At 35.5% G+C, this 21,864-nt stretch overlaps 2 protein-coding genes across 4 annotated transcripts in view; one reads left to right on the top strand and one right to left on the bottom strand.

The window, feature by feature from the left end:
• The window catches only part of FAM196B (family with sequence similarity 196 member B), a 33,217-nt gene extending 28,469 nt beyond the window's left edge, over positions 1 to 4,748 (bottom strand). For both annotated transcript variants that reach the window (XM_040647108.2, XM_004944784.5), the window contains exon 1: positions 4,563 to 4,748. The gene's annotated coding sequence lies outside the window, so the exon portion shown is untranslated. The remainder of the gene's footprint in view (positions 1 to 4,562) is intronic.
• DOCK2 (dedicator of cytokinesis 2) overlaps positions 1 to 21,864 on the top strand; it is a 161,017-nt gene that overhangs the window by 85,716 nt on the left and 53,437 nt on the right. For both annotated transcript variants that reach the window (XM_425184.8, XM_040647091.2), the window contains exons 28-30: positions 5,895 to 5,993; positions 7,278 to 7,372; positions 21,265 to 21,343. In XM_425184.8, the coding sequence (XP_425184.4) occupies positions 5,895 to 5,993; positions 7,278 to 7,372; positions 21,265 to 21,343 (273 nt within the window). The remainder of the gene's footprint in view (positions 1 to 5,894; positions 5,994 to 7,277; positions 7,373 to 21,264; positions 21,344 to 21,864) is intronic.

Genomic DNA, 21,864 nt, shown 5'->3' with positions numbered 1-21,864 from the left:
CAAATCATAGTTCTCCTTTTGTATGTTTTGTTAGATATATATTGATGTTCCCACACATTGTTTATTGCAGCACCTAACCGTAAAAAAAATATCCTTGTAAAACTGTTCAGAAGACACATGCAGATAATATCAGAGGCATAACAAATATGGAGATAAAGACAAATGTTCCTTCCTTAACAAAAACGATAAACACAATGGCATAATACCTCTTTCAATTTCTAACCTGGTTTTATTGCTCATTTTACAAAGTTAAACTGGTTACCAGAGTACCAGTTCAATGATCTTAATTTGGAAAGGGACAAATGACAATTAGAGCTGCCAAACTGAAAGCACTTTGACAGCAGCATACGTATAAAATATCAGAAACTAGCACCAGGCTCCTCACATACAGCAGTTTGACTTTATCTGGGTGTTTCAGCTGCTAAAACAAACAAACAGAAGGAGTAGTGTGGATTCTTTTTTTGCTAGCTTAGCTATACCTAATGACAAAAAAGCACTACGCTTTACAAAGGCAGGCTGTGATCTAGCACAAGGATTAATCCAAGCAGGAAGGCAGTGCTGTTTTTAATCCCAGCCTAATCAATACCTAAATATCGGTGACTGCTCATGTTTCATTACCGGTTTGTGTGTACCTTGGGAAAACAAAGGTTTTTTTCTTCAAAAGTAATGTATGTTGTTACACAGACTCCAAGACTCTTTCCATTAACGGCTTCAGGGTTTGGTGAGATTCTCATGGACTTTTGATACAAATTGTTGCATTTGGGAAGCTCAAGTAGAGCTGTACTTATACAGAAATAGAAATGGTTAAAAAACTCCCATCTTATTTAGTTGACAATAATATGTATTAGTGCATTTCTTAGAAATTTACTATTTATTAATCGTAATTATGTGCAAGTTTGTAGATTTGTTTATATGATGGACAGGAGTTATTGGAGAGCTATTTTCATTGAGCCTGATTTTCTCTGTAAGATTATCTTAAAGCAAGAGGCAAGTTTTTGAAGCTTCTGTAACTTTAAGGGTAACTTTTCTGATAAAGCCTTACTTTGGCCATTCAGAAGGACACTGTATTGCCTCATCTCTGATTGTGCAGTTGAGCTTTTAGATTTATTTTTTCTGTTCTTGTCTTATGTTTAGTTCAGCTGAAAATGAACAAAATGAATTAAAGGGTGGCTGAGTTCTGGGAATAGATGAGCTGGCTCTATTCTGTTTTAAAGAAGTGAATCACCAGTTTAAGACATCTGTCTTCTCAAAATGCATAGATTTAAAGTACATAGTTTAGAAGTAAAAGATGCTACTGCTCTTTCTTGGATTAACTTTTTGTGCACGCAAGAATAAATTGCTTAATTCAAGCCATTTCTTCTAGGCCTAGTTGTCGATCTCTATTGCAGACTGTGTGTTTTATTTTGTAGTACTATACAATTGGAAATACCCTGTTATTGGGTTGGGTTTTTTTTTTCTGCTCTTACATTTCTAGAGGAACAGATCCTGCACATCCCAGGCATTATTTTATTTGTTTCACTCCTTTTACCTGCAAGAGGCCAACCAAACTTTAGTACAATAAATACTTTTTTTTCTGACTGGGAAAAAAAACGTAATATTGCTCATCTTATTCTTTGACAGCTTGTATTTTGTGTGTGTTTTAGATGTTTTTGTGAAAGACTGTCTGGGAAAGGCAGTAAATTTTAGAACCCTGCTTCACTACAGACTTACTCATAGGATCAATCAATTACAGCCTTTATCCTAGCTGTGGACTGCAGAAATTCTGGGGTGGATTTACAGAAACAAATTGCAGCTGCAGTAGAAGTATTGTACAGAATTAATTTTATTTTTGAATATTGTTGGAAAATCAGCAAAATATTTTTTTAAAAGAGTAAAAGAAAAATGCCAAAGGATGTGTGTTCTAAAAATATCATGCTGCTATCATGCCATAAAACTTTGTCTCAGTGCTCTTATATATGTCTAAGAAAGTCTTGAATGAAATAATTTCAGAACTGCCTTGATTATCTAGCTTGCTTGATTTTAAATCTTACGGAGCAGCTGCTATTACAATGTATTGTGTTACAGTATTTTCCTGTACTTATCAGTCTGATAACCTACTACTTATATAGCTGCATGTCCTTTTGGTTACATTATATGAATGAAGAAAGTAATTGAACAAAGAAAATACCATGTAAGCAAACCGAACACTTAAAGCATCAAGCTTCTGTTAAAAAGCAGGTGTAAATATAACTGCAATGTCTTTGGACATCAAAAGTGCTTGAATTTTTAGAAATTATTCATGTTTACGTTTTATTTGCTTTTTAATGATGTACACAGAGTTATGTCTTTACACTGTGGCTCTGTGTTGGTAAATCTCTCTGTCACTGAGGGTAAATATTATTTCAGTAGGTGAAATAACTGTCTTCCTTCATCATTCCAGAAGTCCACCTATACAAAAATTACTCACAGAATAGCCACTGAAATACTTTTACATTAGTTCTGAAGTGGAGCTTCGTTCTACCATGTTTCTGTTGCTGTTTGCTTTCCCGGTGCATTTACTGTATTTATTTTTGTGGTGCTGGTATTATCTGAAGTTACTACGGCAACCTGTCACCATTTGCTATTATAAAGTATGCTGGGATTTAGTTGCTAGGTGTTGAAGTTTGTTGTCTTATTCATTTGACCCTAATATTTTTCTGATGCTTCTTCTGTGCATGTTGTATCCACAGCTAATACTCACATATTGACCTTAACAACCAATTTCTTTTACTTTAGCTAAACCTTTCCAGTGCTTATAATAAAGGAAGCCAGCATTATAATTCATTAAAATTTGATGAATTCGATATAATAATGCCTTTTTTCTTCTTCTTCTTTCCAGCAAACAGAAAATTTGATTATTTCCTGAGATTTTCTCCTGTGTCTTATTTTCATTTGACTTCCCATTTACTTTGTATTCCTACTCCGGCTGGCAATGCTATCTATTTCCTAATCTATTTCCTAATCTATTTCTTTACTTTATTTTTTCTTTAATCACTTTTTGAAAGCATATCAACCAATTTATTAATTCAAAATTAGAATTCAGTGCTTCTTCTGTTCCTGGATTCCATTATACCTAAATGTGTATGAATGTTTTAAAATTGGAAAACATCCTTCTTATTGTATCCCTTTGAAGAATTACAATATATTCCAGTGTTACTTGTGATAGTTTTTCTTATTATTCTTAGTAGTCTCTCATCAACTGAGTGTTTACTTGATACTTTTTTTTTTTTTTTTTTTTTTACACATTTGACCTAGTTTTAAGCAGCCTCTCTGCTTTAATTCCTTGGATAAATCCTAAACACAGCTGAAATGACTTTCTAGGCTTCTGCTTGAACTTCATCTTGTTATGTGCAACCTTTTGTTTTACACTATTCAGTCTTTACACCTAATACTTGATTTAATGAAATAAACTTTTATATCTTCAGCATTGTTTTTGTAGGCTGTGCTTGATTCCACATTTCTTCTATCTATCGAGCGTGCAGTCTTCATTCAAAGTGTCATAGGAAGTTACCATGCAGAACTGAAAATAGCCTTTTTCAAGCATGTCATGTTCTTTGCATATTTTAGTAGCAGGTACTTAAACAGCATGGGAGAATTTAAGAGCACAGAGATTTGCAGATTTGATCACAGCTCTCTATATTCCTAAATGAGGCTGTTTTAATGGTGAAGCTGAGAGAGCATGAATACTTGAATTATCCAAGGCTGCATCTGAGAAGTGGATGTTTATTGCTGGTGTTTCAGTTTAGAATGGGAGGGGCAAGCATTTAACCCATGAAAGAGCAAGCAATTAATTTCTAATAACTGAGATTATGGGCAAAAAAAATTATTAGAGATTAAATTGTATTGGCATATTTTCCTGCTTTACAGATGTCTGGAAATGATGGAGTAAGTTCTAGTAGCAAACCAGCTGTCACCTTTTTATTTGTAAGGTAGCATTAAGTCACACTAATATGAAATTGATATGTGTGGTGCAAAGTACCTGTATAGTAATGTGTGATCTTTGTTTCTGGCTTTTTTTAGTAATCAAAACGTATGATCTATTAATTATAAAATGACAATACATGATGATTAAGATTAGGCATTCATGCTGTACCATAACAATAGATATAGCTAGACACATTTTAGAAGTTGGTTACAAGAGCAACAAAATACAACCTCCTTCATGTCTTTATGCCTTTAAGCAACATAATAGATCTATTCTAGGCTTGTAAAGAAATGCTACTTATTTCAAGAAATGATTATTTAATATGAGTATAGAAAGGCATTTGTGGCATAAGTTTAATAAAAATAAAGGTTGTTTTAAATGTACAATATTCTCTAACTTCTGTCAGTTTTTTTTTCCCAAAATCAAGACATCAGAAAGAAAAAAAATGACAGTTTCATTACTGCATCCTTTGCAATTCATTATTACTGCCTCTTACAAATTTAACATCACAAAAAACATTTTTCTGATTCAGAACTGTTAAAGTGAACTTCTACAGCAGGAAAATCAGCATTTCTTTTTAAAAAAGCATTAGTACCCGAGAACACACACGATACCTTACCTGAAATCTTTGAGTTTACCCACAGGAAATGTCTTCTTAGTCTTACTAAGTAGGTAAGCCTCTCACTAGCTCTAATGTTACTCCAAAATAAGGTATGATAGGTCTTTTATATTGTAATTGTCACTGTTTATATGCAAGAAGTGTACTAGATCTGCTCACGCAGGAATAAATAAATAAAAAAAAGGCAGTACAAACTGAACAGCAGCTAACATATGAAAGTAAAAGACCTCTAGTGGCCATAACCTGAAGTTAAAGGAGGCTTCCCTTCTTTAGTGGTAGACAAAATGGTCGGGGACAAATCTGCATGTTCGATACTTTGGAAACGTATGTATGTGTTGACTTTCTGACATAGCAGATTTGTAAAGTGAAGAGGAGTTAAACAGAGAATCTGATCTGAAGCAGAAATTAGCTTCTGATCAGAGGGACTGTGGGGAGTCACTTCTGTCACTTCTAAGCCAGCATGATGAAAAGAATCAAAGTCAAATCAATCTAGAAAACTATTTTGCACGCTCACCTCCTTCAGATTCTCTTATTTTAATAGAATCAAAGCATTTAAAGCAGATTCACTCCTAAAACAGTAATTAAGAAAATTAAAAGGTATCAGTAAGGATTCTTCACTGTCTTCAAGGAAAACTAACAATAATAAAGCATGCTATTAGTGAGAGATAAAAAAAATCTTTGTCAGTCTCATTCAATGGCAGCAAAAACCTAGGCTTAAAAATCATTTTATATATTACATCATTTCAACTTTAGAAATAGAGGGAAATAAAGCATTTACTTTTGAGGAAGTTTGAGAGGAGTTATGAGAGAGAAAAGTATTCTGCCAAAGATTTAGAGTTCTGTAATAGTTACTTCAGTGCCTATAAAATTCATCCTTTCTTGCAGTATTTCTTCCTGTTCAATACCACAGCATTTGGTTCTACACTGATTAGAAATTTTTGATCACAGTATTTTTTTCTTCCTATGTATTCATAATGGTAGAATCCTAGGAAATATCACCTGCATTTCAGGAGTCTTCAGGTAATATTTAGTTGCACTTTATATATAAAGTACAGCTCATAACATGTGCTTCTATGTACTTCTCCATAAATAATGTCACTTTTTTTTTCTCCAGAGGTGGCCTAACTACCAGAGGTGGTAGTTTTTGAACTCTGATTTCACATTATGTTTTTTTTTCATCTGAGCTTGTGAACATTTGCATTTGATTTTATTTTAACATCCATAGAAAGATTTATTAGGTATTTGGAACAGTTCAGATTTAGACTACAATCCAATATCTAAAGTAATCTAGGTCTGTTACCTTTCTATTGATCTCTTTCTGTTTTCTTTCAGAGTCATTTTGTTGCATGCATGACAGCCATCTTAAACCAGATGAATGATCAGCATTACTCAGTTTACATTGAAACTTTTCAGACAAATACAGAACTAGTGGTGAGTATAAAATAAACATGGATATGGTAAATAATTTTAAGTATTTTATTAGCTATGAATCATCAGTAGCATTGTTTAGTATTTTTCCTGATTCTTCCTAGCATGAAGTTTCTGCAAATTTTTTGCCTATAGGTCGTTTTATTGCCTCCCTCTTCTGCTGGTGTCCTTGGACAATACTGTGATCTGAAACTTGGAAAGATATTAAGGTCACCTAACCTTTAGGTGGTAATTTAGAAATCAAGAATTAGGTAACAGGATGTTTGTTTTTGTACTGTTTTGAGGAGAAACAAATTGAAATACATCAGCAAGACAGAAAGTCAGCAACAGCAAAACAATCCTTAACTAAGCAAACCTTCCATTCCCATTCTGCACGTGGTGATCAGCTTCCACTGTTGGTCAAGATAATGTTACACGCTAAATGCAGTTAAATATCTTATTCTTCTGATGCAATGTATTATGTCAGTTGTTCCTGCCATAAATGAAGAATATTTGCCATATTTTTCTCATTTGTATCAGTAATCACTGGTTTTGCCCCTTGTGACATGTACTTGTGATGCAACTCCAACATAATCTGGGTATAGGATAATGTTTTTTTTACACAATCTACAGTTTCTACATGGAAGTGATATTTTTACTTGGCAAGCAAGGTTTGTATGCTTTCCTTTCTTTAGTATAGTCAGTGCTGTGCTATAACTGAAATGCTAACAGATCAAATCATGGGTAGCTTTTGCAGTTCTTCATGTGTTTGAGTTTACTTGAAAACATACGAGCATTTTCAAAATAATTCAGCTCCCAAGTAATTTGGGTACTTGGTCTAGATAATATAATAATAGAAGATAATAGAAGTTTTAGTGAAAACTATCAAGTGCAGTAATACTTCATCTGCTTGAACAGTTATTCAGAGCAAATTTAAACAAAAACAATAAAAACCACCATGGTGGTTGTTTTTTTTCTGTTTATAGAAACATTGGTTTGTTGACTTGTCATTTTTTTCAGGAGCATAAGTATATATCTGAAGATGATAAAGATTTGTTCTCAGTGCTGTGGAGAGCTATTGTTCACTTCTTTTTCTTTAAGTAATTTGACAAAGTACAGTCCTTTCAGAGAGCTACTTACTAGATTTTGGTAATAAATGATGACATTTCAGCTTGCTAGCCTCATACACTTCTAGCTGACTTGCTTAGAAATTCAAGGTTAAAACTGCATGTATGCACTATACATGAAATACCAGGAGCACTTAGACTTTGTGTTAACAGTCAGTTTTATTGTATTTTGTTGTTCCAGGACTTCTTGATGGAAACATTCATAATGTTCAAAGATCTCATTGGAAAGAATGTTTACCCTTCAGACTGGATGGCTATGAGCATGGTGCAGAACAGGTAAAAAGGAGCTGGAGAACTGATGCTCACATTCACTGTGCTTGTGAAAAGGGAACTTGTTTCATATCTTATTAAAAAGTGAACTTTTGCCCTTCCAGCTAAAATGACCATATAATTCCAATTTGGTCAATGCCAAAAAAGTCAACATTTAAAATAATTTACTGACAATTCATTAAATAGCTATCTGCCTGTTCTGTAAATCCATTTATAAAAGAAAGGGAAAAAAAGTAACCCTAAAGTGTGACTATATAGTTAGTCTGTCTGTTGACAGTCAAAAGAAGCAAGACTGTAAATGTCTTGTTAAATCTTAACAGCACAGTTTCTACATTGATTTAGAATGTCCTCAGTGAGTTCACTGTGATGCAAGTTAGCAAATGCCATTTTCCTACTGAGCTGAAAAATGGTAAAGGCCATGTCTTTGAGTACATCTCTCTATTTGTAGGAGAAGCCTGAGTACAAGGTGCTTACTATAGCTCATGTACTTGAGGAAGTATATTGCTATGGTATGCATCATCTGTTCATGATTGATTGCTTGAGACAGGTTCTTTGCCTCTGTAGATCAAGGCAGTATCTAACCAAAAGCTCATATGTTCAGATTTATCATACTTGCTACTTTTTATTCTGAGAGCTTGCTCTCAATAAAAAAAAAATCTTTGAGTACTCCTATAAACTGACTACAGGAAATACCCTGTGGACTTAAACTGTGCAAATTGTGCACCTTAATCCACACCTATAATCTGTCAGAATAAATTATGATGGGATAAACAAAATGTTGGTCGATATTTGTTAAGTCATAGGACGACTGTGATCTTGATAGTAGGATTTCACATTGTGCAAGTGAAATGTAACGTCACATACATTTTGATACCACATGAATTAATCTCAATTTGCAGTTTGTTTTTCATGTGATATGGAACTGGAGAGAAGAAAAGTTATCTTTGTGTACCTGCACATTGATAGTGGGTCTGGAGTTAGTTTGGTTCAAGGTATCACACATGAATTTCCTCAGAGTATCCTTGAAATAGATCTTACTTGAAGAAGAAAGGAATATTTTTCCCTTGAGTTGTGAACTTTGTTGTTTATTATGGGCATCAGTTACAAGAGAAAATTTTTGGCAGCAAGGAAAGTCTAGTATATAAACATGCAGAGTGAACTATGTGAGGATTTATTTTCTAAAACCTTTTTTTTTTCAGCCATTCTGGGATACTCTTTTAGTGGAGTAGAAAATTAAATACATCATTGCTTATTGCATTGTTGGTTCTTGTGTTTGACTACAGAACATGCAGGTTAGGAAGAGATTCCTCAAAATTTGAGCATTAGAGGCATCAGGACTATCTGCTTTTGTAGGTGAAATTGAACAAAAATTGAACTGTGAACCTGTGACTTTCTTATCTCATGGGTTGGTTTTACTATTTGCTGGATTTCTTCCCTTTCACACAATTTAGTTGAAGCTGTTGCTACAAATCTCACTAACTTGGGGTCTGGATTTCGGGGAAAATGTTTCTTTACAACAAACACATTAAGCTCTATTGTTATGTTGAATTAAGAATTATGAAGTGTCTTTGCTTTTTTTTTTTTTTTCCCAGCAAGAGTTCTTTTGGAGAGCTAAATTTTGATAACATGCATTGTCATTATTTTAATTTTGTAGAGAGAGAATAACCTTTCACTTTCTAGAAATTATAGAGACTATAGTAACAACCAACTCTCAGAGTTCCAACTAACTCACGTGTTGATAGATGATGTTAATTTGAAATATTCCACAATTAAGTAATTTTAATCCTCTAGTACTGGATTGCAAGAAGAGAACAAATATAAAATGAAGTTGATAAACACCTTTGAGTTGTTAGTCTTAAGGAAAAGATTCATTAGAAAATTTGCAGCATTGTGATATCAAATTATACTGTTTCAATGTTGGATGTATTTTGTTTTTTGTTAATTTGAATGGGACAACATTAACAAAAAGATTTTTTTGTGTGTTCCACGATTCAAATTTAGGATTATTGCTCTGGTGGGTAGTGATAATGGCAGTGAGGCCTCAAATGCCTAAACATCACTTTATGTCACTTGTGTACACTAATTTTTATAGGGATCTCTAATCCCTCTTCTGAGGGGGACAGGGGCATATATACTGGTTGATGTGTTCATTTAAAGTAGCTTTTCATGTAATATTGTGTAAATAATAGCAGTTTCATCCCGGTTCCCCCATCTGAGCCAGTCTTTGGCCTAGAAAGATAAAATCTAATTCAATGTAGGTTGTTATGCTGCTGTTGAAATTTGAAAGTTTTTTTTAATGTACTGATGATGATTCTTAAAAAAAAAACAACACAAAAACCCCATGTTCAGTAGTAAAGTAACTTAACAGTCTTCTGTTATATATATAAACATACCAAACCTCTTATATATGTATGTGTGTGTGTAAAAAATAATTTCAAAATCTATGAAGTCCTGTTAACAGTTATTTTATTCACAAGTAGAGGATTTTTAACTACAAAGAGGGGAAAAGAAACATCAATCCTCATTCACAAAGGATGACTTATGGGTTTGGGGGTTTGCCCTGCAGTATCTAGCATTAAGAAAATGATTCTAAGTGATTTAACAGCGATATGTAAACACACTGGTTACCTAAATTGACTTGGCACTGTTGCTTTTCCCAAGGTTCAGTAAGTAAGATGAGTTATGAGTTACTTTAATGCCTTCGTTTTATGTTATATCAATATCAGGGAGAGGAAGGATTTTTATTATTAGTCATTATGGAATTTTTTTTTGAGGGGTCACGTTCTCTGAATTAAATTGAAGACTAAATTAGATTTTTAGATGTCTTATTAACATGCTTTACTTCAAACCAGAAAAGTAACAAAGAAAAAGTCAGAAAGGATCAGACTGAGTTTCCTATATAGGAGAAAAAATATATACAAAAAAATTGCTAGCACTGCTGAAAGTTGGCATTTTTAATTTCCCTTCTTCTGAGCAGGATTATATGCAGGCCCTCTTTAAGCCCTGAGGGTCAAGTTTTACCTTGAGTCTCCCCTTTTTGAGTTTGCAAAAACATAAGTAGCAAGCTGTAAGGCATCTCCATAGTGTAACCTAACCAATGGCAGAATGTGGTTGGCACTTCTTCCACATGGGCATTCAACAAAGCCTCACAATCTCCCCCAGATGCTCTCCTGCATTTTCTACCTAGCAGGGAAGTGGACATTGGATGAATTTCACTGTAGGATATATTGCACTACAGAAAAGTAAAACTGGAGTGCAAATAGAGGCCGAAGAAAGTGAATAGAATAACCAGTACCAGAAATTCAGTCCTGTTTGTAGGCATTAGGTGTTCCTGATGAGCAGGACGCAATAATTGCTCTTCTACATAAACAGATGGTCAGAGTTACGATGTGAGGGATATTTTGACTAAACGATATATGTCTGGCACAGATAAAGGGAAAATAGTGGATGAGAACTTAAAAGCTACTGGAAAATTTTAAAAGGAAAACATTTTTTAAGAGCGTTATCTGGGAAAGGAGAAGCCTTTGTCCAAAGGAAGGGAGAATGGACATGTTCTGCTAATACAGAGAATGTGAAAAATTGTAAGGTAATACAATTCAAATTATGCTCTGAATAAGCCATGGTATTAAATCTTGTTACATGATGGTTGGATTTGTGATCTAATGGAGGTTTTTTTTCCCAACCTAAGCAATTCTGTGATTTTATGCCCAAGTTAAACTCTTGCAAGAAAGTTCATAGAATGGGATTACAAATTTAGTTGACTAAACTTAATAAGACTTTACCTATATCAGGATGGAATAGCCCAACTCAAATTTTTTAAATCACTATTAATGTTGATGTGTTACGTGCTCTCAAAGCATGTTCTTATTTCCAAAGCCTGTCAGCAACATTAGCAACTGAGAATCAAAACCAGAAACACAAAGTACTTTTGTTTTTATTTATTTTTCCTCCTTTCTTCCATTAACAGCAAGGTGGGTAGGATGCTCATTTTCATGTCACGCTAGATGCAACAGAACACTTTGGGAAATAGTAAAACCCTTACTGAGATCATGAGGATATAATATCTGAGTTATTTTTGTGATCCTTCATAGGAGATTTAATTAACTTCTGATGAGAGTTGCTTACTGCACACTTCTTTCTAGTTGCTACTGCTTGCGTGTGCACTTTATTCCATTTGTGGTACGTAGATGATTGGGTATTAGCTTATTAAAAGCAGTAATTTCTAGGTGTATGGCATTTGTAGGGAAATGATTTTCAGGTTTAGCTAATACCTAGGTATAACCTGTTTGTCTATTTTATTAATATCTGTAATTTAGAGACACATATATCCTCACAGGAGATTACCATACCTCATTGTCATCATGAACTGCACAGATTCACTGAGCTGAAAGGGTTAGGGTGGTTAGCAACTGAAGGGAAGTATTCGTATCTCTTACCATCGTTCCTCTGAGTTTGGAAATGGTAATTACTCAAATTGAGATAGATAATTTCTTGATTTTTATCAAAATTTTATCAATTTATGGCTTCAAATCAATGCCACCCTTGTAATGTTACCATTTATCAAACTACCAGGAAATATGGGTTTTGCTGGTATCATTTGGTCCTGGCCAACCAGTAAAACAAGGCAGAACAAGTTCCAATTCATCATCCAGCATGGGACAACACCTTAAGAAATGGAATTTGGGGATTTCAGACTTGTGGTTTGTATTTTGTTTGATCACTGGTGAATGGCTGTATAGAATGTGACATCTGAAAGAAATGAAATTCTGAGCATCCATATATCTGATCAGCAGTACCTTTGAATGTAAAAAGTCTTCTCAGAGTAAGTAGCTTTTTATAGTATTGTCCTACAAATGACAAAAAATGTTGCTTTCTGCTTTATGGGGAGATGGCATTTGTGAAGTTGCATGCACAACTGTTAAGTAACAAGCACAGACAACAAATTTGGTGGTTGTTGGACTGCATTTTCTTTTAAACTTATTGAAGAAAAATAATTGAAGGCTTGGTAAACACAATTTAAGCATGATATTGGAGAATGACATTTATGCTAGGAAGGATACTGAACAGAGTTGCAGGAAGTATGGCAATATGCCTTTTTCAAGCAAGTTTAAGTATTCATGGAAGAGATACTACAAACTGTTTGTTGCTACTATGAAATCAGTAGTTTTTGTTTAAAAGAAAAACTCACAATTTAAATAAATTAAAGAACAGTGGCTGAAGGAGCTGGGATTGTTCAGTCTAGAGAAGAGGAGGCTCAGGGGAGACCTTATTGCTCTCTATAACTGCCTGAAGGGAGGTTGTAGTGAGCTGGGGGGTCAGCCTCTTCTCTCGTGTGTCTAGTGATAGGACTAGAGGGAATGGCTTCAAGCTGTACCAGGGAAGATTCAGGCTGGACGTTAGGAAATACTACTTCTCTGAAAGGGTGGTCAGGCACTGGAATGGGCTGCCCGGAGAGGTGGTGGAGTCACCGAGCCTGGTGGTGTTCAAAGAGCGTTTGGATGTTGTGTTGAGGGACATGGTTTAGTGAGAACCATTGGTGAAGGGCGAATGGTTGGACTGGGTGATCCTGTGGGTCTTTTCCAACCTTAGTGATTCTGTGATTCTATTCATAGGAAGTAGTGAAACTGACTCTACGCAAGGTACACACATTCAGTTGGTAAGACTATGTTCTGTCCTTTACTGCAGCTGGAGTAGGGATTCAGTCTCTGATAATTGTGATGGGATTTTTAGATTAAGAATATCACTGCATGTATCAAAATAGGAAAAAAAAAAGTTCTTAATTTTACTTTCTTGATTATTGATTCCTGCCCTCATCAGAAATATAGAGGAAAACTCTGGTTTATGCTATCCAGATAGAATAAACATTGCCTGACTCACTGTTTGTCTTACAGAAAATAATAGTTTGGGGGAGGAAAAAAAAAAAAAAAAGGGTATTTATTTATTCTTGAGAGGGGAAAAAATGCAAGCAGTTTAGCAGTTTAGGTTAGTTTTTGCTCTTTTCAGATACATTAGGTATTAAGTTTAATTTATCTAACTAAGGATGGATGGCAGTGTTGCAGTTTAGTTTAAACAAATAAGACAATTTGGAAGGTTGTTGCATGTTGTATGAGTAATTTTTTCTCATTTTCCTCTGGAAACCTCTGGCCTAAGCAGGCTTGATAGAAACATGATTGTTTTTCTCAAGTGCTTGAATTTTCAAGATGTCAGAAACCAATTACACCCTTGTTCATGGTATATTGCTGAACTTATTTAGTTAAATTTGTGGATAAATTATTCTAAGAATAAGTATAAATGTCTAATGAAAATATCCCTTTATGCATACGTACACAGAAAGGTAAATGGAATATAACAAGTTCAAACAGTCAGGTATAATAACAAGAAGTGAGTACTTGTTATAGGGCAAATAAAATAAGGCTTGTCTGGGAAAAAAAAAGATAAAGTAAATAAAGAGAAAGGCCAGTTGTTTCACTGTGGGTTTTGTACTTATTTCCATGGAAAGATACACTTCCAGCTGCAGCTGATGTGGACAACTGAGCAATTTCACAGAATGGCTTGGGTTGGAAGGGACCTCAAAGATTATGAAGTTCCAACCCCTCTGACACAGACAGGGTTGCCAACCACTAGATAGGCTACCCAGGACCCCATCCAGCCCAGCCCTGAACACCTCAGGGATGGGGCATCCACAACCTCTCTGGGCAGCATGTGCAGACCTCATTACCGTCTCAGTGAAAAATTTCCCCCTGGCATGTCATCTCTGTCTCCCCTGTTTTCATTTAAAGCCATTCCGCCTTGTCCTATCACTATTTACGCATGTAAAAAAATGGATTTATCTCCTGTTTATAAGCTTCCTTTAACAACTGGAAGGCCACTCCCCAGAGCTTTCTCTTCTGTAGGACAAACAAGCCAAGCTACCTCAGCCTGTCTCCATAGGATAGGTGCTCCATCCCTCTGATCATCTTCTTGGCCCTCCTGTGGACCTGCTCCAACAGCTCAGCATCTTTCTTGTGCTGGGGACCCCAGTCCTGAACACAGTTCTCCCAGTGGGGCCTCATGAGGACAGAGTAGAGAGGAACAATTACGTCCCTCTCCCTGATGGCCTCCTCTCTTTTGGTGCATCCCAGGATACTATTAGCTTTTCAGGCCTCGATTGCATACTTCTGGCTCGTGTTAAGTTTTTCATCTACCAGAACTGCCAAGCCCTTCTTTGCAGGGCTGCTCTCAACGGGATATTCTCCCAGTCAGTATATGAATCCAGGACTGCCCTGACCCAACTGCAATACCTTGCACTTGACCTTGTTGAACCTCAGTAGATTCACATGGGCCCATCTTTCGACCTTGTTCCAGTCAATCACTCACGTATTCCTACTAACTAACACTGCAGTATGTTTGCTTGTACTGTCTCTGTATGATGCCTATTGTTAACCATGTTATGGAATTACCTGCTTATTTTCAGAAGAGTTTGGCATAAATGTATACCTAATATTCAATTTCAAGAATATATTTTGTATCTTAGGTGAGAGGTAGGCAGTCTTTAAAACATGCTGTGAGTAGATACTGGATGAAAAGCTGCAGATAAACAGGCTGCTAGTAAAATCAAGAGATATGGAATGGAATTATTATTTTTTGCCATTTTATAGCAGCAAAGCAATTACTATTTCATGTCTTTCCCTAGGTGTTTCTTTTGTATTACTGTCAAATTTCCTCTGGTAGATGGTAGCACGGAGTCTTTTTGTACACTTGGCATAGCTATTCAAGGTCAATTTTCAAATAATAAGCACTCTACTAATAAAGAAAATTAATTGTACAGAACAATTTATAATTGAGATAGGAAAACCTGAATAACAGTTACTTTAAAGCAGTTGTTTTCTGACCGTGCTGTTTGCATAGTCTTGTTATACATTAAAAAAGAGTTTAGGAAAATGAAAATTGCTATATTATTAGAATTTATTCTGAATGGAAAAAAAGATGCTTCAATTTATAGTGATACTGAGCTGAGACAAAGCGAAATATGATTAAATTATACTACTTTCCTTGCACCACTAGTTGTATTTTTCCAGTTACCATGGAAGTGAATTGCTTCCTAAGTGTTGCCATAATTATGTTCTTAAGAAGAAGGTTTACGTGGCTACAAAATTTTTAAATGGTGTTGCCATTTGCATTGCCCTTCATTTCTAAATCAGTGATAGTTCGCCTCCTTATTAGCTGATATTTCTACTGTTAATTTGTGAAAATTTTGTTTTTATCTCTTCACTTTTTTTCTTAGGCTTTCTCCTGCTGCTGTTTTGGCCACTGAAAGAGTAAATGTGTGTTTTTAATCTCTCCTGTCACGCTGATTGCTTATCTGATTTCTTTTCTATATATTTTAGATCTTCCAGCTGCAGTTTATAATTGCTGGCCATTGTTTCAGTCATTGACAATGATCAGCATTTGACATTGGATCTGACCCACTCTGCAAGTCTATTCTTGATTTCATATGCTCTGCACACGTGAAGGAAGAGGAAAGATTACAGAGGCCCACGAATGAATCAGTTGACTTTAGTAGCTGCTTCTCCTTTGTGCTCACTTTGTGTTAAAAAATAATCAGTTATCTTCTGCAGAGTGTTTCTATGAGGATGCTTCTGTCAAGTAGTCATAAACTAAGTTGAATCATTACTTTGGTTCTGTTATCTCCAATGCAAGTTTTCATGTAATTGGTATACAAGCAAGACTATGACTGTCAGAACTCAGAACAGATTGATGCATCTCCTAAGCTTTGAAATAATTCCTCTCACGATCCTCATCTGCTTCAGTAGAGGGTCCACTAATGAAAGTGCTGATTGTCCAACCTTAGTGGATTACAGAAACAAACCTGCCAAGATGAAGTTAGTGCAGCTCATCCTGACTTTAATTTGTGGGCCAAATTCTCTGAAGGAAAAGCACTTAGGATTTTGGGGAAGAATTACTGGATTTTAAGTCTCTTCACGTCTTCATTGATTTTCAGATATGGTACTAGAAATCCAGTTTTTTAATATTTTCTTGGATTAAGAGCTTTGGCAGCATAGGAGCTAATGTTTTCAAGCTTGATTTTCCTTTTTTATTTTTTTTCTGTCTGGTTATCCAGTTGTCTGTAATTGATTAATTCTTTGCAGATGTTACTGTCTTTGCAGTGTAGTTACAGCTTTAGAAGTCTCAGCAAACATGAGTTTGAGTTCATGCTCATAGATACCTAAGTGAAAGAATTGAACTTCACCTCAGAGTTGAAATATAAACCCCCAGATTTTACATAGTATTACAAACTTGAAAAGAAATTGAAGAGGATCTCCTTGCTGTTGGACCATTGGTTTAGAAGAATTCGTGTGTGAGTCAGAAGGAATGTGCACTCATGCTTATGGTTTATAACTCTCCACTTGATTTAGACATCTTACAAAAAATTCTGTGGCTCTCAATTTATTTTTTCTTTAGGTTAGGTACTCAAAACATTGTATGTGCAGGGCTAAGTGAAGAACTTAGTTTAAAATGTGAAGGAGAGCTACTGAGTGCTCAGCTTTTTTTGCAAATTCAAGCCCTTTTATCTATTCACGGTTTAAATACAAAGGGGCATTAGACTACTGTTTGCAGTTGTCTTGGCTGCAGTGTTCTATGTCTGACATTAGGTGCAGAGAAAGACCAGCTTTTGCAAAGCCACAGAAGAACAGACAATGCCAATTTAAGCTGATAGATTGCAGGTGGCAGCCATTATTTTAAAATAATTTTTTAATGCAGAGTTTCCTGTGGCTTCACCTCCATGCACAAACTCGGCTAAAGTCCACCTTATTATATGTTAAGGTAATTATCTCTTTGTTTTATTGCTGCAAGGAGCTCTTGCACTAGCTCTAACTTGTTTGCTAAAAATAACTTGGAGTTGGAGATCTATATTTTAGGTTTATCACCTATTTGCACTTCAAAAGCAAGGACAATGTGCTGACCTATGGTTATGTAACTTAAAACAGGGAGTCACCGTCTTCTAAAGAATAGCCTTGCGATCTTACTTTGATTAACATAATGATGCTAATGAATACACCTTCTCTCCAGCTCAGCCTCTTTGTTTTAATTTACCTGACAAACAGGTTGAAATCAAATTTTTATCTTAGCCTGACAGAAGTTTTCAACTTTTTTTTTGCATTAGATCATTTGTATATTTGTACTGTTCTAGCCTTAAAATATACAAGTACTTGCTTTTCAGTTGTGTAGGATTCTGTTCTTTGGGTTTTAATATAAATAATTTTTATTAATAGTGCAGGTGAAAAATCGGAAGCAATTTCTTTGTTAGTACAATAAAGGAAAGCAAAAGCAGTAACACATTAGTAAGGTAAAGGAAATAGCAGGAGATGAACCATGACAATCTTTTTGCTGTTCTAAGCCTAAACTTTGCCTTTTTGTACTCAAGTTAAGCCCAGAGACTTTGGCCTTCAATATTATCTATAAATCTTCAGGCCCAAGAGTCTGGTAAATTAGAAGAATCAATTATTATAAACTCAAAAAATATTATGGAAATTATTATAGGGAGAGGAATAAACTCAGAAAATATCATGAAAATCATTGTGAGGAGAGAAATTTAATCAATTTTAGGTCATAATTATTTCAGCCAATATGAAACTAGATTCTATATTACTCAGGTAATTCTAGAGGAGTTCTCATAATTGAACACCTAGAACAGAATATTTATTGCCCTGTGTAATTTTTAAAGTTAAGAGAAAATATGACAAGAAAAATTCAGTTGAAAAAAAAACAGTTGTCCAATAGCATTATCTGTATGAGAAACCAAGATCCTGTCCTTAGATCAGCCTGGATCAGTCTTGATTTGCAAAACAGCCCTGAGCATATCTCCCAAAGGTCCGTGAAAAGGTAAACTCCAATGATCAACTATCATCAGTGATCAGTAAGGGGAAAATATACTATGCTGTGACAAGCTATTTCAGTAATTTTTCTAAATAGCTTCTTATGAAATTGGGTATTACATACTGCATTTTTCAGAACCATTCTGGAGTCCAGTGTTTTTACAATCTCTTTTCTATCTATTATCTTCTCCCTTAAGTTTGTTATAGTAGCTAACTTACACTATGAATAATCATGTAATGAGAATGATTTCTGCATTCTTCAAGTTTCTCCTTGTAGAGCAATATTTATTTCTTTTGGATTATTTTGTCAGCAGTAATTAATATTATGCTTCATATTATTTTCATCAAAATCTCAGTGTATTTTTAGGCACCTGTTACGCTTCATACATGTGGCTAGTTAATATGCCCTTCTTCTGAAGGAGAAAACTGAAGCATATAGATATCAAGTCACTGAGGTAGGACAGCATGGCACTGACAGACGCCAGGAATAGAATTCAGGCCTACTGCCTGAGTGACTTACAGACTTGACAGAAATAGTTACATCCTCTAGGCAAAATACAAATGCATGGAAATACTTGGAACTTGACTGTCAGGAAGCATTGCATGCTTCTTGAAAATGTGTCATTCCGGTGTGTCAGATAAAAATATCTGTGGGAATGAAAGAGATACAGAAGACACGAGGGCTGCTCCAAAAGTAATGCCTACTATTTTATTGTGATGGCCCACGATGTCAGAAACAGATATTGATACAGAGGTGCAAAGGCAACAGAGGTTGAACCTCCCCACCAGTAATCTCTTAAATTTTGTTGCCCTGTGACAAATGTCAGTAAGGGACAGTTAGACAAAATGACTTCTGGCATGGAAGTGTGTATGTAGCAAAGCGGTGGGATTGAGTTATTCCATGCAGAAAAAATGGCACACACTGACATTCATTGACACTTCCTGAACATTTATGGAGATCAAACAGTAAAGGTGAGCACAGTGAGGGGTGTGTGGTGTATTTCAGTAGTGATGATAGCGACATGAAAGACAAGCCATGTTCTGGATAGCTGCACAAATCCTGTTCCCGTGGCAAAATGAGATGTTGCCACTACACGCCAGAGTCAAGACATCAGTTTAAGATGTAGCCCTCTGTGCGTAAAGTGCAATGTATTGTGGGATATAGGAAAGAGGTGATCCCTCTGGATTTCCTGGAACCCGTACAAACCATCAACTCTGACCATTACATTGCAATGCTGACAAAGATGAAGGTTCAATCTTCCACAGTCAGGCCAGAGAAGATGACAGCTTTTCTCTTGCAGCACAACAACACCAGGCCCTGCTTTGCAGACAGTCTTGGTTGGAGTGTTCTATCACATCCACCATATAGTCTGCATTTGGCACTTTCTGATTTTCATCTGCTTGGGCCAATGAAAGATGGACTGCAGCAGGCAGTATTTTCCTAACAATTATGCCATCATAGCAACTGTGGAATAGTGAGTCACCTCCACTGGTGCAGATTTTTATGAGCATGATATGCAGGCTCTTGTTCGTCACTGGTGAAAATGTATAACTAATGATGGTGAGTGTGTTGAAAAACTGTTTTGTAGCTGAGAATTTGCTCTAACAGGTAGTGTTACTGTGCTCTTTGTATCTGTTGTAGTTTCCATGTAAATAAATAGGAGGCATTGCATTCAGAGCAATCTACATTGCTCACTTAGGATTATATTTTATAGAATTTTATAGTTTTTTTTTCACTCGTTTCTTGCAACTATGAGATCTTTTTCCTGATTGGTAACAGTTGTGCTTGAGTATTTAGGATTGCTTTTTCCTTGTTTCACCACTAACAGCTAGTGAGTGTAGCTGAGCATTTAGGATTGTTTTTTAACTTGTGTTCATGTCTTTGAGATTGCAATAATATTTGTCCACAAAGTATTTCAACCTAAAACTTCAGTAATTTTACCTACAAAGTAGAGGAGTATGGATGGTTTATTTTCTGAATAGTAAATGCAATGAAACTAAATTATTTAATAAAATTTATAAATGTGCAGAAATACCACTGATTTTAGTTGTGCAAATGTACACTGTTGCAAAGATAGACAAAGATAGACAAATGTCATTTAATCTTGCTGCTTTAATAATGAGCATAAATATATGCTGCTTTTCAAGCTAAAGGCATCATGTTTACACTCTTCCACTTGAGATAAGTAACTGTATTAATTCAGCTTTGAATGTGTTTTAATAATCCACTTGAGGTGTCAGGGATGTCACCTTCATCCTCAGCCACCTGTGAGAAAACTAAAAAGCTTTCTTTTAATTGGGAAAATGAAGTGGCAGCTTCTAACTAATAAGTGCAGGAATTTTCAGCTGTCAAACCCATGAGGAGGAGGCAGTAACATACTTGTAAATGAACTACTTTGTCATACAGAGGTAAAATTGTGTTTCAAAACACAGTATGTTTTTTCAAGAATATAATGTAATGTGCAGCAGAGGAAAAAAAACTTACATTGTGTGAATTTTCAGTGAAGATCAGGACACTGACAGTTATGCTTAAAATTGGTGATGCATAAGTAACATAGAATCATAGAAACATAGAATGGCTTGGGTTGAAAAGGACCTCAAAGATCATCGAGTTTCAACCCCCTGCTATGTGCAGGGTCGCCAACCACCAGACCAGGCTGCCCAGAGCCACATCCAGCCTGGCCTTGAATGCCTTCAGGGATGGGGCATCCACAGCCTCCTTGGGCAACCTGTTCCAGTGCCTCACCACCCTCTGTGTGAAAAACCTCCTCCTAATACCTAACCTAAATCTCCACTGTCTCAGTTTAAGACCATTCCACCTTGTCCTATCACTGTCCATCCTCATAAACAGCCATTGCCCTTCCTGTTTATATGCTCCCATGACATTATACAGAGTAATTTGTTCATATATGTGTGAACTTGGATTCTTCTAGCGTGCCCCGTGTTTAAATGTTTTTTCAAGACCACGCAAAGTTGGAATAGAATCCCAAAGAATACATGCATTAATCTATATTGTTGGGTTTTTTTTCCTTTTGTTTCCAGAGTATTCTTGAGAGCCATCAACAAATTTGCAGAGACAATGAACCAAAAATTTCTGGAGAACATGAATTTTGAAGTACAAGTAAGTATTAAGCTTTTGAGTAAAATAAAGTAGTTGATGCATTCTGGTCTGCCGTTCCAGACTGTCAAAGCCCCTTCTGATACTTTATCAGTAATAAAAGTACTACTGAGTTGAGTTTTGTGGGATTAGGCTATTTTCAGTTTTTCATATTTACATTTTTTGAAAAAATATCTACATATAGATGAATTGTATTGCAACTACCCAGTCTGCAAAGACTAAGTGGACTTCCTTCATTTTCAGTGGACCAACTTTTTCCAAAATATTTCTAACAAACAATATGCCTCACTATTCAGAAGCTTTGATCTTTTCTTTCTGAAATTCATCATGTTATCTTTAAAATTACAAAATTTTCTTAAAATGTTTTAAAGCATTAAGGTATAATGAATAGGAACAAAGAGTAGAAGTACAAAGGAGTGCAAAGAGAAATACCATCTTTTTTCTTTCTGATAAAGAACCTTTTTTCTTCATGCCATAGCTTGAGTCTTCCTGCTCTGCTGTGTAAGTCCATGTCTCCTATTTCT

The sequence above is a fragment of the Gallus gallus genome, chromosome 13 (assembly GCF_016699485.2).
Source record: "Gallus gallus isolate bGalGal1 chromosome 13, bGalGal1.mat.broiler.GRCg7b, whole genome shotgun sequence".
NCBI lineage: Eukaryota > Metazoa > Chordata > Aves > Galliformes > Phasianidae > Gallus > Gallus gallus.
The sequence above is the reverse complement of the archived record's forward strand: the minus strand, read 5'-3'. Positions and strand labels throughout refer to the sequence as shown.